Source organism: Felis catus, chromosome E2 (assembly GCF_018350175.1).
Source record: "Felis catus isolate Fca126 chromosome E2, F.catus_Fca126_mat1.0, whole genome shotgun sequence".
NCBI classification, from domain to species: domain Eukaryota; kingdom Metazoa; phylum Chordata; class Mammalia; order Carnivora; family Felidae; genus Felis; species Felis catus.
Genome location: NC_058382.1, coordinates 43539209 through 43554048, shown reverse-complemented (window position 1 = coordinate 43554048; position 14840 = coordinate 43539209). Strand labels below are relative to the sequence as shown.

General features: G+C 38.7%; 1 protein-coding gene across 6 annotated transcripts in view; it reads right to left on the bottom strand.

Moving 5' to 3' along the window:
* The window catches only part of NFATC3 (nuclear factor of activated T cells 3), a 137443-nt gene that overhangs the window by 45275 nt on the left and 77328 nt on the right, over positions 1-14840 (bottom strand). For 5 of the 6 annotated variants that reach the window (XM_045047053.1, XM_045047054.1, XM_045047056.1 and 2 more), the window contains exons 5-6: positions 11201-11373; positions 6977-7117 (exon numbers count right to left, since the gene is read on the bottom strand). In XM_045047053.1, the coding sequence (XP_044902988.1) occupies positions 6977-7117; positions 11201-11373 (314 nt within the window). The remainder of the gene's footprint in view (positions 1-6976; positions 7118-11200; positions 11374-14840) is intronic. The other variant, XM_045047055.1, reaches the window with a different exon arrangement.

Sequence of the window (14840 nt, the reverse complement as noted above, 5' to 3'; positions counted from 1 at the left end):
AAATGTGTACCCATGAGAAAAAATGGGGAGAAAGACTTTGGGCTGCCTTAGTTAGCAGGCCTCACAGTTTATTTATGTTTGAAAATCCTCTGAGAGCACCTTCACCAAGTGGTAGCCAACTCCTGCTTGTATGCCTTAGGTAATGGGAAACTCACTCTCTCACCAAGTAACCCATTTGATCTTTGGACAATTGCTGTTCGAAAGCCCTTCAGGACAGATGAAATCTGCCTCCTTCCAGTATCCCACCACTGGTTTAAGAACTATTCTTTGCAGCCCCCCAATCCAAAATATTTTGAGTGGTTTTCTGAGACAGTATTTAAGATGTTTAAAAACAGCTATGTTTGGGGGCCCCGGGTGGCTCAGTCAATTGCGCACCCAACTTTGGCTCAGGTCATGATCTCAGGGTTCATGAGTTCGAGCCCCACATCAGGCTTGCTGTTGTCAACACAGAGCCTGCTTACAATCCTCTGTTCCCTTCTCTCTCTACCCCCACTCACACGCACACTCTCAAAAAAAAAAAAAAAAAAAGCCCAGCTATGTTTACATGTCTCCTTCTACTGATTAACACCTCCAGTTCTGCATTTACATCTTACACAATATTTAGCCTTCCTGCCCACTCTTCTATGAACACCCCTCCAGTGTGAACATCTCTCTCCAAATGCATCAAGCCCAGAACTGAATAGCCCAGGTGGGAAATGACACAGCATGGTACAGAGTGACTAAGGCTCTTATTTCCACTTTATGTGAAGATGCTGAGTCTATTAATAAAAGTTTTCTGGGGTAGGTGAGCCTGGGTGGCTCAGTCAGTTGAGCATGGACTTCAGTTCAGGTCATGATCTCGCAGTTCGTGAGTTCGAGCCTTGCATCGGGCTCTCTGCTGTCAGCACACAGCCCACTTTAGATCCTCTGTCCCCCTCTCTCTATGCCCCTCCCCACTTGCTCTCTCTCAAATAAAAAACATTAAAAAAAAAGTTTTGGGGTAGCTGCACCATGCTGCCTTACACTTAGTGTGCGGTCAGCAAGATTCCCTCAGTCTACTACACTTCCTACTGCCAAGTTCAAACTCCCACGCTGCACTTACCTGGTTTTTCCCCCAACCCTTCTTAGGTTAACTTCTCCCTACAAGACTTGGTTTGCCAGGATCTTTTTACTGGCAGTCTTTGAATATATTTGCTAGGCTTTCCAGATTTGTGTCACCTAAAGATCTGGCCAGCACATTTTCTGTCTCTTCATCCCAAGTGAATTGTCACCTGGGGAGAACCCCAACTGCTACTATAGCTCTTACTCCAGTCTGATGTTCAGTACTCTAAAGCATTCTTTTTAAGTCATGAGCATCTGCCCATTGACTAAACCCATATAAGTATCTTCACAGCTTGCAGGACTTCTTCATCTGGTCTGTGAAAACATCAGAAAAGACTCAATCCAATGCCTTCTAAATTGTGACTCTCATTTTTCAGTCCAATAAATAGATAATATCTAACCCTGTGTATAACAGACACTAGAGACAAATGCTATGTCTACAAAGAAATACAGCTTAGTTCAACAATCGTTCGTTGGGTCCTGACATGCCAGGCACTTTGGGTTACTGAGATAGTGAAGATAAGATACTCTTACCTTCAGTCTATGAAAGGCAAATAAAAACAGTTCATCATAATAAATCGTGGTGGTTTCAATGACTAATAAAGGTGTACTCTAGATATGCCAAGAAGACAGAGTTCAGGGTCCTTACCCTACTCTTGGCATAAGGATAAGAGACAAGGAAGGCTTCCTGAGTTCTTGAACTGAGGCTGAAAAAGAAGGTAGAACTCAAGTGATATGGGTGGAAGGTTGGTCTAGGCCTAAGAGCACAAGCAAAGCCAAGATGGCAAGAAACTACACGACAGAGGAAACCATAAGCAGCTGTGTTGATGGAGTAAAAAGTATGAGGTAGGGAAAAATAAGAAATGAGGCTGAAAAGAAAGGCAACAGATTGTGACCTAAATGCCACATGAAGGGACCTAAAATATGAAGAGATTACTAAAGGTGCTTGCAGAATGGGAGTTACACAGTCACAAACTGCAATCTCATCTGAAACCAGTAATTGTATTAAGTCAAAAGTTCTTTTTTTTTAATTTTATTTATTTTTTTTAACGTTTATTTATTTTTGAGACAGAGAGAGACAGAGCATGAACGGGGGAGGGGCAGAGAGAGAGGGAGACACAGAATCGGAAACAGGCTCCAGGCTCCGAGCCATCAGCCCAGAGCCTGACGCGGGGCTCGAACTCACGGACCGCGAGATCGTGACCTGGCTGAAGTCGGACGCTTAACCGACTGTGCCACCCAGGCGCCCCAAGTCAAAAGTTCTTAAAGGTAAAGCTCTAGTTAAATGTATTCTATAATGAAACTGCATTATATACATACATATTCAGGCACAAATGAATTTTTTTTAATGTTTGTTTATTTGAGAGGGAGGGTAAGTGTAGAGAGAGGGGGCAGAGGATATGAAGTGGGCTCTGCACTGACAGCAGAGAACCCGATGTAAATCTCATGAGATTATGACCTGAGCTGATGTCAGACGCTTAACCAATTGAGCCACCCAGGCGTCCCTCAGTGGGTACTTTAAAGTGCGTGTTAGGGGGCTTCTAGCGGACTCAGTTGGTAGAGCATGCGACTCTTAATCTCAGGTTTGTAAATTCAAGCCCCACATTGGGCATGGAGCCTATTTAAAACAAACAAAAAACAAAAACAAAAGAATAAAACACATGTCAGAAGTTTGAAAGAAATAATGTAGTTATAGACAAAGATTTGACGAGCTGATGGAATTTTCTAGAATGAGGGAATATAATGAAAAGAAAGCTGAACCACAGAACCTTGGGAAACATCTATTTTTAAGGGCCAGAAAAATTGATTAAACAAAACAAAACAAAACAGTGGAGACATTTAAAAATGCGCCAAAAACCAGGTGAGTACAATCACACAAAGGTCAAGAAAGAAAAGAATGTCAAGGAGGAGGGTGGGTAGCTGAGTGTCAAATTTTTAGGTTATGATTTCAATATAATGGAAGTCAAAAGAGTACACAGCAGGTAAGGAAATGGCAGATGGTAGTTGACAGATTACTTGAGAGGCTGGATGATAAATGAAAACAAAATAAAACAACAGCTTATGAGGTTGACAGAGTCAAGGGAAAGGAAATGGTTTAGTATGAAAAGATTTAAACTTACTTAAACTCAAGAAAATGTATTCGGTGAAAAAAGAGGTAATAAAATCATAAGAGATAGGCAATGAAAGCAACGTATAGCCTTAAATCTGTAAGTTTCAAAAGGATAAAAAACAAATGAGATTACCATTTAAGAAAAAGAAACAGGGGCACCTGGGTGGCTCAGTCGGTTGGGTGTCCGACTTCAGCTCAGGTCATGGTCTCACAGACCGTGAGTTCGAGCCGTGCGTCGGGCTCTGTGCTGACAGCTCAGAGCCTGGAGCCTGCTTCTGATTCTGTGTCTCCCTCTTTCTCTGCCCCTCCCCTGCTCTGTCTCTCTCTGTCTCAAAAATAAATAAAAACAAGCAAACCAAAAAAAAAAAGAAAAAAAGAAAAAGAAACATATTGGGGCGCCTGGGTGGCTCAGTCGGTTAAGCGTCCAACTTCAGCTCAAGTCATGATCTCATAGTTTGTGAGTTTGAGCCCAGCGTGGGACTCTGTGCTGACAACTTGGAGCCTGGAGCCTGGAGCCTGCTTCAGATTCTGGGTCTCCCTCTCTCTGCCCCTCCCCCAGCTCATGCTCTCTCTCCCAAAAATAAATACATAGAAAAGAAAAGAAAAGAAAAGAAAAGAAAAGAAAAGAAAAGAAAAGAAAAGAAAAGAAAAGAAAAGAAAAGAAAAGAAAAGAAAAGAAAAGAAAAGAAAAGAAAAGAAAAGAAAAGAAAAGAAAAGAAAAGAAAAGAAAAGAAAAGAAAATACAGACACCTGGAAACAGAAAACAAATACACAACTTAAAGGACCAATAAAGCCAAAGTACTATGGAAACACTGACTAAAAAACCAGAGATGGCACAAATAAATAATAGCAGGAATAAATTTTTTAAAAGGGATATAATTCCAGGGGTGCCTGGTGGTTCAGTCAGTTGAGCACCCAACAGTTGATTTCAGCTCAGGTCATGATCCTAGGGTCGTGATCAAGCCCCAGGTCAGGTTCCACGCTGACAGCAAGGAGACTGCTTGGGACTGTTTCTCTCTCTCTCCCTCTCTGCCTCTCCCCTTCTCTCCTGCCCACATGTGCGCTTGCTCCCTCTATAAAAAGGGAGGGGACATAATTCAAATGCAGAAATAGAGTATTATAAGCGAATAAATGTCAACAAATTTGAGAACTTGGGTGAAATAAATAAAATCCTAGTGTGAAATAATAGGGAAAATATATATTGATCTCTGCCTCTGGCTCCTGGTATAAAGTTCCTAAAATTCTTGTAATTTCCAAGTGGTAAGAAGAACACTAGGAGTACCTTTTGTTTTTATACTTGGTCTTTGATCCCAGTTATGACACACAGAAGTCTAAATCCCTTGGAATTTCCTGTGATAAGACTATCTTTTGTTCTAAGGAGGTGATTCTTAGTAGGCTCCTGGATGGAGGCTGGTCACTAGAAAGACTTTCAGTTCTACCCCTATTCTCCAGAGAAGGAAGAGGGGCTGGAAATGGAATAGTCAATCAAACCTGTGTGAAGCCTCCATGAAAATTCCAAATGCAGTAGAGTTCAAGGAGCTTTTGGGTTGCTGAACACATGAAGGTGGCTGGGACAGGGGCAATGTCTATAGAGGACACAGACGCTTCACACCCCCTTCCCACATACCTTATTCCATGTATCTCTTTCATCTGGATGTTCATCTGTACCCTCTGATATCCTCTATTATGTAACAAACTGGTAATGGTACCTAAGTGTTTCCCTCAGTTCTGTGAGCCACTCTACCAAATGATCAAAACCAAGAAGTGAGTCACGGGAGCCTCTGATTTGTAGCCAAGCCAGACAGAAGTGCGTACCTGGGCATCTACTACTTTGGATTGTCATTTCAAGTGGCGGGCAGTCTTAAGGGACTGAGCCCTTAACTTGTGGGGTCTGCACTAACTCCAGTTAGTGTCAGAACTGACCTCATTCAGAACACCCAACCCAGCTCATATCAAAGAATCAGCTGATATATGGGAAACCCACACATCTGGTGTCAGAAGTGTTTTGAGTGTGGTAACACTGTGAGAGTAAAGGAGAAACACAGAGTGTGTTTTTCTATTTACCTGGAAAAATAAAAATCATGAAAATTAACTCAAGAAGAAATGGTCCCATACCTATGAAATGGCCCATACCTACTTAAATGGTCCCATACCTCTGAAAAGAATTATATCAGAAATTAATAGTACCACAAAGCCCCCAGCCCAGAAGGTTTCAGAGATGAGCTCAGCCACATGTTCAAAGGAAGGTGAAATTACAGGGCACACACTTGGTAAGTGGGAAAAAATGAGGCACTTTCCCAACTTGCTTTGATATCCAGAATACATAAAGAATACTATAAGGTAGTAAGAAAATGAAAACTGATTCAAAGGGATAAAGTGGACAAAAACATAAAGACATTACACAAAAAAGGAAACATGAATGACTAATAATCACCTCAATAAGATCAGGAAAATTCAAATCCAAAGTTCAAGATACATTTTACATCTACCAGATTAACAAAATTTAAAAATTATGACATTCTTACCTATGTCTACCAGGTGATAAGAACCAAAATGTTCATGGCCACACTATTGGCTATTGTTTGGTAGTGCCAAAAACTAGACACAGCCCAAAAGTCCAGTAGGAGAGCAGATAATAAATTGTAGCACGTTCATACAGTGAAGCTATATAGTAGTAAAAGTGAATGATCTTCTGTTACGTGGATCGATCTTAAAACATTAAAGTTGACTTCCAAAAAAAAGCAATTTTCAGAAGAATACATGAAATGTTATATACATAGCCCAAAACCAGAGAAAACGCATAAAACCATAAAGAAAAGCATGGATTGATTTAGGAGTGGGATCCATTTGGGAAGGGACATCAAAAGGCCTTTCAGAGATAAATGTCTTACTTCTTCAACTGGGCATCAGGTGTGTGAGTATCTCTTATATTATTCTCATAAAAAGGTATTTCACAATTTTAAAAATGCTTAAAAAATGAGAAGGAATAATAGATGAAAAAATGTTTTAAATACGCTCAGAAAGGTTTTAAACACCCTGAAAGACATAGGATTCTTCTACACTTACAAAAATGAAGATATAATTTATATATTTATATATAAAATACATAAAATTCACCCTTTTAAGTTATATAATCAGGAAGTTTTCAGTATATTCACAGAACTGTACAACCACCACCATTATCTAATTCTAGAAACCCTGTGCCCATCAGCAGTCACTCTCCACTGATCCCTCCCTCCAACCCCTGGCAACCACTAATCTACTTTGTCTCTATGGATTGCTGATTTTGGATGTTGTGTGCTGAATCCTTTCACTTAGCATGTTTTCAAGGTTCATTCATGTTGTGTTATGAATCAGTACTTTATTCTTTTTTATGGTTGAATAATATCCCATTGTATGGACATCCCCATTTTGTTTAGCCATATAACAATTGATGATTGTTTGGGTTGTTTCCAGTTTTGGGCTATTATGAATAATGTCGCTGTAAGTTTTCTGTGCAACACATCATCAATTCTCTTGAATATATATATATATATATATATATATATATATATATATATGAGTAGAAATACTGGGGATCCTTCTACTTTTGAGATACCCTTAATGAGAATTTAACATTTATATGGAAAATTTAAGAAATATACGGCTTATCAAAAAATCTGTGTAAATGATGTTTGTAGCTTTAGAAAAACTATTTTGTTTTTGTCCATGAAACATGGGAATAATTCATTTTACTCATTTTGCCCCTTATTTTGAAGCCAATCAACTCAAATCTTATGTTATTACCTTGTCCTTTCTCAAGAAAAATGATTTTGGATTCTGGAAGAAAATTAGATCCAGTCACAATCATTTCATGACCTCCATTTACAGAACAACTGTTGATACTATACTTCTCAATATGAGGAAGTTCTTGAGCAGACCGCTGAGCTGTTTGGTTTTTTTTTTAGGAGTTGAGAAGAAACAAAATATTAGTTTACAATCTTTCATATGTAAATGACAAATTCAAGCTATACAATGAAAATAGAAGCAAACTCTGGGCTTTGAAAATTCAAGACAACGGTAACAAAATCCACTAAAATAACCACATTATTTAGAAAATAAGACTTATTAGATTTGTGATTTCTAAATAATTTTCTTACAACTATAAAGAAACCAATGACGAAAAATTAATCAACGCTTGCAACTTCATATTGAGTCCAAAACATTAATTTCACCCACTTTCCTCTTTTTAGCTTAAGTCTTCAATGTATTTCTTCCCTACAACTGTTAAAATTGATGAATTTAATATAACTATAAAAAGCAAATTAATCCAAACATATGTAATTATACTGCGTACAATTAAAAGACAAGTTTCTGAAGGATAAACACGAATTAGCTCTTTCATCAAGAAAATATCCAGGTCAGGAGTGCCTGAGTGGCTCAGTCGGTTAAGCATCCAACTTTTGATGTCAGCTCAGGTCATGATCTCACGGTCAGTTGTGGGATCGAGCTCTCTCCCTCTCTCTCTGCCCCAACCCCTCCCACATGTGAGTGCATGTGCTCTTTCTCTCTCAAAAATAAAAATGTTTTTTTAATCCTCTTAAATAAAAAAGAAAGAAAATATCTAGATCATCACCAAGACAACAAGATGCCATTCTGGACAATTTTCCAAATAACTAAATAACTGAAGTACACATGAAGTACACACTAAGTTTTTAAAAATGGAAGTAAACGTTTCTACAGTGCACTGCACTTTTCCTTCTAGGGTATGTGAACATAATTTTTAATGCCTCAGAGCCATTCTTTAAATTATCAACTTTTATAAACAGTACCCTTGGTGCCACCTTTCTCTGATATTGCCTGATTCCAAGTTGTTATATTTTGTGGAGATCCTATTTCTGGATTCTCTTTCTTTATTTCTTTTTTTTAACTGCTTGAGCTTTAAGCTACACATTACAATTCTTTTGAGGGCTTAGGTCCTCTAGGGGTTTCTTGCAAATGCCTAGATAGTTAGGTTTTTCTCTGAATTAAAACAAAAAAAGTGTGGATTATGCTCTCTTCTTCACAGTTGGAAAATAGGTCTACTTTTCTACTTCCTGGGTGGAAAACTGGTAGCTCTGAGGGTCAGCTGTTTTGTTTGACTAGAACAACATTTTAAAGAAATTTAAACTTGAATGCCTTTAGGAAGCACACATTCTCAGTTCACTGTGGCTCTTGTTTCTCCCAACTATTTAAAACCAAGCCACAAAATGTATTTAAATTGGGATCAATGCTCTATTCAAAGAGAATGCTAGGGGCACCTGGGTGGCTCCATCAGGTAAGTGTCCAACTCTTGGTTTCAACTCAGGTCATGATCTCATGGTTCGTGAGTTCAAGCCCAGCATCGGGCTCTGCGATGACAATGTGAAATCTGCTTGGGATTCCCTCTCTCCTTCTCTCTCTGCCCACCCCCCTTTTGCACACACGCATTTGCGCTCTCTCACTCTCTCTCTCTCTCAAAATAAACAAAAATGAAAAAAAAGAGAAAGCTAAAATAGACCCTTTCATAGGACATGGGTCTGGGATTCAGGACCAACTATCACTTGGAAAGTATCAAGCACCAACCTAGATCTCAGAAAATACTTATGTCCCTACTTATGTTCCAAATGACTCACAGAGAAGGGGCATGAAGACAAGCACTGGCTGGCCTAGGAAATACATTAATTCATGTTTTAGATATTTATGGTGGAAACTAGCCATCATGGGCACATTCAAAGTAACAGCAAAACTGTGTTCACCAGGGGAGCCTGGGTGGCTCAGTCGGTTAGGTGTCCAACTTCAGCTCAGGTCACGATCTCAGTCTGTGGGTTCAAGACCCGCATTAGGTTCTGTGCTGACAGCTCAGAGCCTAGAGCCTGCTCTGGATTCTGTGTCTCCCTCTCTCTTTGCCACTCCCCTTCATATATATGAAGATACTTCATGTGTGTGTGTGTGTGTGTGTGTGTGTGTGTGTGTGTGTATACACATATAAACAATAAAAGAAAAAAGAAAGAAAATCCAAAGAAAGGTTAATAGTGACTACACCACAGGGTAGTGATTACAAAAGATTTTGCTATTATTCCTTGTACCATTCTGCATTTCTTCTTTTTCCATTCTGTGTTTCTATATTCTCAACAATAATCACATATTAATTTAATAAACTAAAAGAAAAAATAGAAAATCATTTTAGAATAACTTCATCTCAAAAACTCAAACTACTCTATTAACTTAAATTACTTAAATTAACTCTGGGGCACCTGGGTGGCTCAGTCTGTTAAGCTTTCCACTTCTGCTCAGGTCATGATCTCATGGTTTGTGAGTTTGAGCCCTACATCGGGTTCTCTGCTGTCAGCGTAGAGCCCATTTCAGATCCTCTGTCCCCTTCTCTCTCTGCCCATCCCCACTCTCAAAAATAAACAAAACAATTGAAAAATTATCTAAATGAACTTTGCTAAAAAATAGAGGCATATATGCTTATACGGGCATAGAAAAGTCTGGCAGGAAAATAAAAACGCTGGCAATGATAGCTGCTTATAAATTTTTTTTCAACATTTATTTTTGAGAGAGAGACAGAGAGAGCACACACGTGAGCACGGGACGGGCACACAGAGAGTGAGACACAGAATCCAAAGCAGGCTCCAGGCCCTGAGCAGTCAGCACAGAGCCGGACACGGGGCTCAAACCCACCAACTGTGAGATCATGACCTGAGCCAAAGTAGGATGCTTAACTGAATGAGCCACCCAGGCGCCCCCCAATAGCTGCTTCTAATAAGGGGAAATAGAGTTGACCTGGAAATTTGCTTTTCACTCTATATTCTTTTTGAATTTTAGTAAGTACCTGTATTGTCTGTTAAAAATACAAAACTATTTCTATAGTGAATTCTATTACTATGTATTTACTCAGTGATTTCTCAGTTAACTGTGAAATAATAAAGTAATAGTTCAATTTCATAAATAGCAAAAGGAGGCACAGAAAGGTACTACAGTAGGTTTGATCCCAAATAAAGATGCACGTGTTTAACAGAAATAACATGGTATAATTGAAAGAGTACTAAGAAAACCTGTGTTCTAAGCACAGTTCTGTCACTAACAAGCAAATAAGCTTGCAGGAGTACTTCAGACACTTGTGCCTCAGTTTCCTCCAACACAAAATTAAGACATGAATTGGAACACTTATAAGTCTATGCCCTAAACATCTAAACAGCAGTTTCAATACTACAGTACTACCAGCTAACCTACCAGAGGGCCAAAGTTCTCCAGGGTGTAAGTAGGTACATGTTCTAGGGCCTGTTCTCATTTCTTGCCTTTGTAAATCAGGGGAAAAAAGCATTCACTTTCTCAATCCGATGTTGTAAACAGGTTAATGGTTTAAAAAAAAAAATCCTTTAAGTCTTTATTTAGCTGAGGTGTCAGCTTGCAGAGATAGGCATCTTCCAACAAGGTGGCTCATGTTTTAATGAAACAAAGGTGACCAAGGGATACTTAGTCATAGCTTCATTTTGTCCTCAGGTGTCATCAAGCCCACCTTTCTCATTTATAGGTTAAAAAAAAACTGTGGTCAATGGGGCCCCTAGGTGGCTCAGTTGGTTAAGTATGCAACTTAACCTTAGCCCTGAGGTCATGATCTCAGGGCTCATACCCAGACCCACATCACGCTCTCTGCTGTCAGCACAGAGCCCACTTTGGATCCTCTGTCCCCCACTCTCTCTGGCCCTCCACCCCCCTCTCAAAAATAAACATCAAAAAAACAAAAACAAAAACCTGTGGTCAAGAGAATGTGTTTATAGTCCCACACAACCTATGGTCAAATTATAATGAGAACCCATTTTCTAACTCCAAGATCTGTATTCCTTCCACCTAAACACATAGCTTATTTCCATACAAGAAAATCTCATCAGCTATCCAGACTCTGTGCCTCAGTTTATACTTTTAATCCAAATATTACATTAAAAGCAAAATAGGAAATTGCCTATTATAAACAAAATTTGAAAACATCATCACAAGCTCACTTACAGCACTCAACAGGTATGGAAGCTGTCTGAAGAGAAAGGACTTTTCCATTGGGCTGTGGGATGTGCACACGGAATACAAGTCGTACTCTAGTATTCTTTCTGCCAATATCAGTTTCTCCTTTTCGAAGTTCTATATCTGAATTGCGGAGTTTCAAAATACCTGCACAGTCAATACTAGGGAGAAAAATATACACATTTTATTTGCTTACTGATATTTAATGGTTCCCAACAACTTAGCTAAACGTGGCAGGGAAGAACTATCACTACCTAAAATAAGGTCCAAAAAGAAAGACGTATGATTGCTATTTCAATTCTGAGATTAAAAATGTTTTGAATGACAAAAGTGTAATAATGGTAAGTATGGTAGATTGTCTAAAAAGATGGCTGTCAATTATTCCCCATTCTTGCACCTGCATGCCACTTTTCCCATTAAGAGGCGAAAGCTGGCCTTATGATTTGACAAACAGAATGTAACCAAGTGATGCAGTGTAAGTTATGAGCCCAACATTAAGCCTCTTTTGCTCTCTTGGAGCCCTGAGCCACCATGAAGTCCATCCAGGAAGCTGGAAAGAAAGGCCAAGCCAATCCTCAACTACTCCAGTCACCCCAGACAGCTTGTATGTTCCAAATCCAGCTGAGCTCCCAGCTGAATTTAGGTGCATGAGTGATCTCAGCTGATACCACATGAATAGACCAGCTGAGTCCAGCCAACCCTAAGAATCATGAAAATAATGAACAGTTATTACTTTGAGCCACTAAACTTTGGAGTGCTTTTACAGAACTAGATAAGTAATACAAAGTAAAAAGACCTTAATTCTATGTAAGTAACTAAGCCAGAAAAGATTAACCTGTAGGACTCTAAATCAGTCATTAATAGCATATTTAGACTTTTCTAGTGATAGGTTTATTAGTAAAAACAATCCATCAGGCTAAGATTCTTTTATTTTTAAAGAATACACATATAAGATTAAAGTTTCGGCATTTAGGGTCTAACTTTTCATTATCTTCAAAATGCATTACTTGTATGGCTGCTTAACAAACAATCAGGGTAGGAAACAGTACCGACAACATGTGTTTGTTATTCACACATTGAAAGAATAAAGCAAATGGAAAACTAGCAATCAACATCCTAAAGTTTACTCTCCCTTGTGGTATTACTTGTCATCCATCCCTTTGCCTTATCTACCAATAGTCCCAACTCTAGTGCTCAACTGTCCAGAGGCCACAGAAGTTGCTGTAAAGGACAATATGTGTTAGAAAACTAGGTTATCAAGTTAAGAACCAGTAAAGCACAAGAAAGAATACCAAAGGGTGAATATTTTCACCTTCAGAAAGACACAGGAGAAGAAATTTCCAAAAAAGGAAAACACTCTTGAAAGTATTTGTCATTTATGGATAATGAATTATACTTAATTAATATTGAACAATTGCACTTTAGCTCAAAGCAGTACTGATCAAATTGTATCAAGTAGTGATTATTCATGCTAACATGCCAATGAGCCTTTAGGGGGAAATGCCAGAGATCATCCATTTTATTGAGTTTTGAGGAAAGGTATTTTATTTTATTTAAGTAAACTCTACCCCGGACATGGGGCTCAAATTCATGGCCTCAAAATCAAGAGTCATGTGCTCTACTGAGGAGCCAGCCAGGTGCTGAGAGGGAAGGTATTTTAGCAGAGAGCTAAGTTTCTAAGAGAAGAGTTAGAAGAGTATCAGAAATGACGATCTTAAAGCTCTGCCTATGAATTTCAAGAAAAGATAAGACCAGACCAACAAGAAAACTACACATGTAGGAATAAATCACTATTAATTCTGTTTACAGATACAACTATATTTCATTTATTTTTTTAAGTACGAGTATATTTTAGATCAGAGTATAATAATGCCACATTCATTTTCATCCAGTTTTAAAAACAGGGAGGAGTTATGAGTAGGATTAGGCAGTAAATACTGGAATCCATACTGAATGGCCAGAAAAACTTCAGGCGTGTGTGTCTCTAAGCTGGGTGGAATGAGAGCAGTAGCTGTGTTTGTTAACTAGAAACAATGATATTTCTGCAGCTTTGTCCTTTCTGGATTTATCCAGGTAGGCAGTATATGCCAGAACTGGTTGGGCAAGGGACACGAATTCTGACTACAACCTATTTCATGTGCTAACAGATGAGAAAAGGAGAAGGTAGATATGTTCAGATCCTACTATTTTTATTTTTTCACCTTATTTGATATGTGCAGCTTTCCCAATTTCTTGAAAATCTTACAAACTCATGTACTCTTTTTAATTGAATTCACTGATTTATACATCACTTTTAAAAGGATGAGGCATTTTACAACATAAATACAAATAAGGTCAAGGAAAAACAGAAAAAAAAAAATTAAATAGAAGCAACAGGAAATAAATATGTTCCAAATCTAGGGGTATACAAATTACTATACCTGAACTTGACCGAACTTCCCAGAAGCCAAGGCAAAAAGGAAATGTGATAAAGTTTACAGGTCTCTCCTTGTCTGGTAAAGCAAAATCTACCATGTCATCAGCCTTTTCCCTTTAACTTGAAAAGATTCTCTCTCTCTCTCTCTCTCTCTCTCTCTCTCTCTCTCTCTCTGTGTGTGTGTGTGTGTGTGTGTGTGTGTGTGTAATGACCAAGAGATAATATCTTTAATAGTGGTTTTTCAGATTATGAAGAGTTATTCATAAGGATATTTCTTATTCTATCCTTCAAACAAAGTTAAGAAGTATAAGAAGCTTCTGGTGATTTTCTATTTAAATTTAACTTGATTCAAGTCTAGTGCTTTGAACACCCAGAAGAATGAATGGAAACATGGCCTATAAACCATCTCCTAGGGATCAATTTTATGATGTCTTAGAAAAAGATGATTCAAAACTGAGTTTTAAATTTCCCTCTGCAGCTACCTGTGTATTCATATGCTTTTTTTTAATGTTTATTTATATTTGAGAGAGACAGAGCATGAGAAGGAAGGGGCAGAGAGAAAAGGACAAAGAATCTGAAGTAGGCTCCAGGCTCTCTGAGCTGTCAGCACAGAGCCTGACTCAGGGCTTGAACCCACGAACCATGAGATCATGACCTGAGCCAAAGTTGGACACTTAACTGACTGAGCCACCCAGGCACCCCAGTATATTCCTATGCTTTTGATTCTAGATGAAAAAGTAAGATCTTAGAGTAAAAGAAACCTACATGCATGCATTTCTCATTCAATGGTTGGCTACCTCACTTATTTGAAAATGGGTCAAGGGGCCATTAAGTGTCAAACTTTGGTTCAGGTTATGATCTCATGGTTCGTGAGTTTGAGCTCCGTACTGGTCTCCATGCTGACAGTGCAGAGCCTACTTAGGATTCTTGCTCTCCCTCCCTGCTCCTCCCTCATTTATGTGTGTTCGTTCTCTCTCTCTCTATCTCTCTCTCTCTCTCTCTCTCTCTCTCTCTCTCCCTCCCTGCCTCACTCCAAATAAATAAACTGAAAGAAAGCAAGAAAGCAAGAAGAAAAAAGAAAAGAAAAGGAAAAGAAAAGGAAAAGAAAAGGAAAAGAAAGGAAAGGAAAGGAAAGGAAAGGAAAGGAAAGGAAAGGAAAGGAAAGGAAAGGAAAGGAAAGGAAAGGAAAGGAAAGGAAAGGAAAGGAAAGGA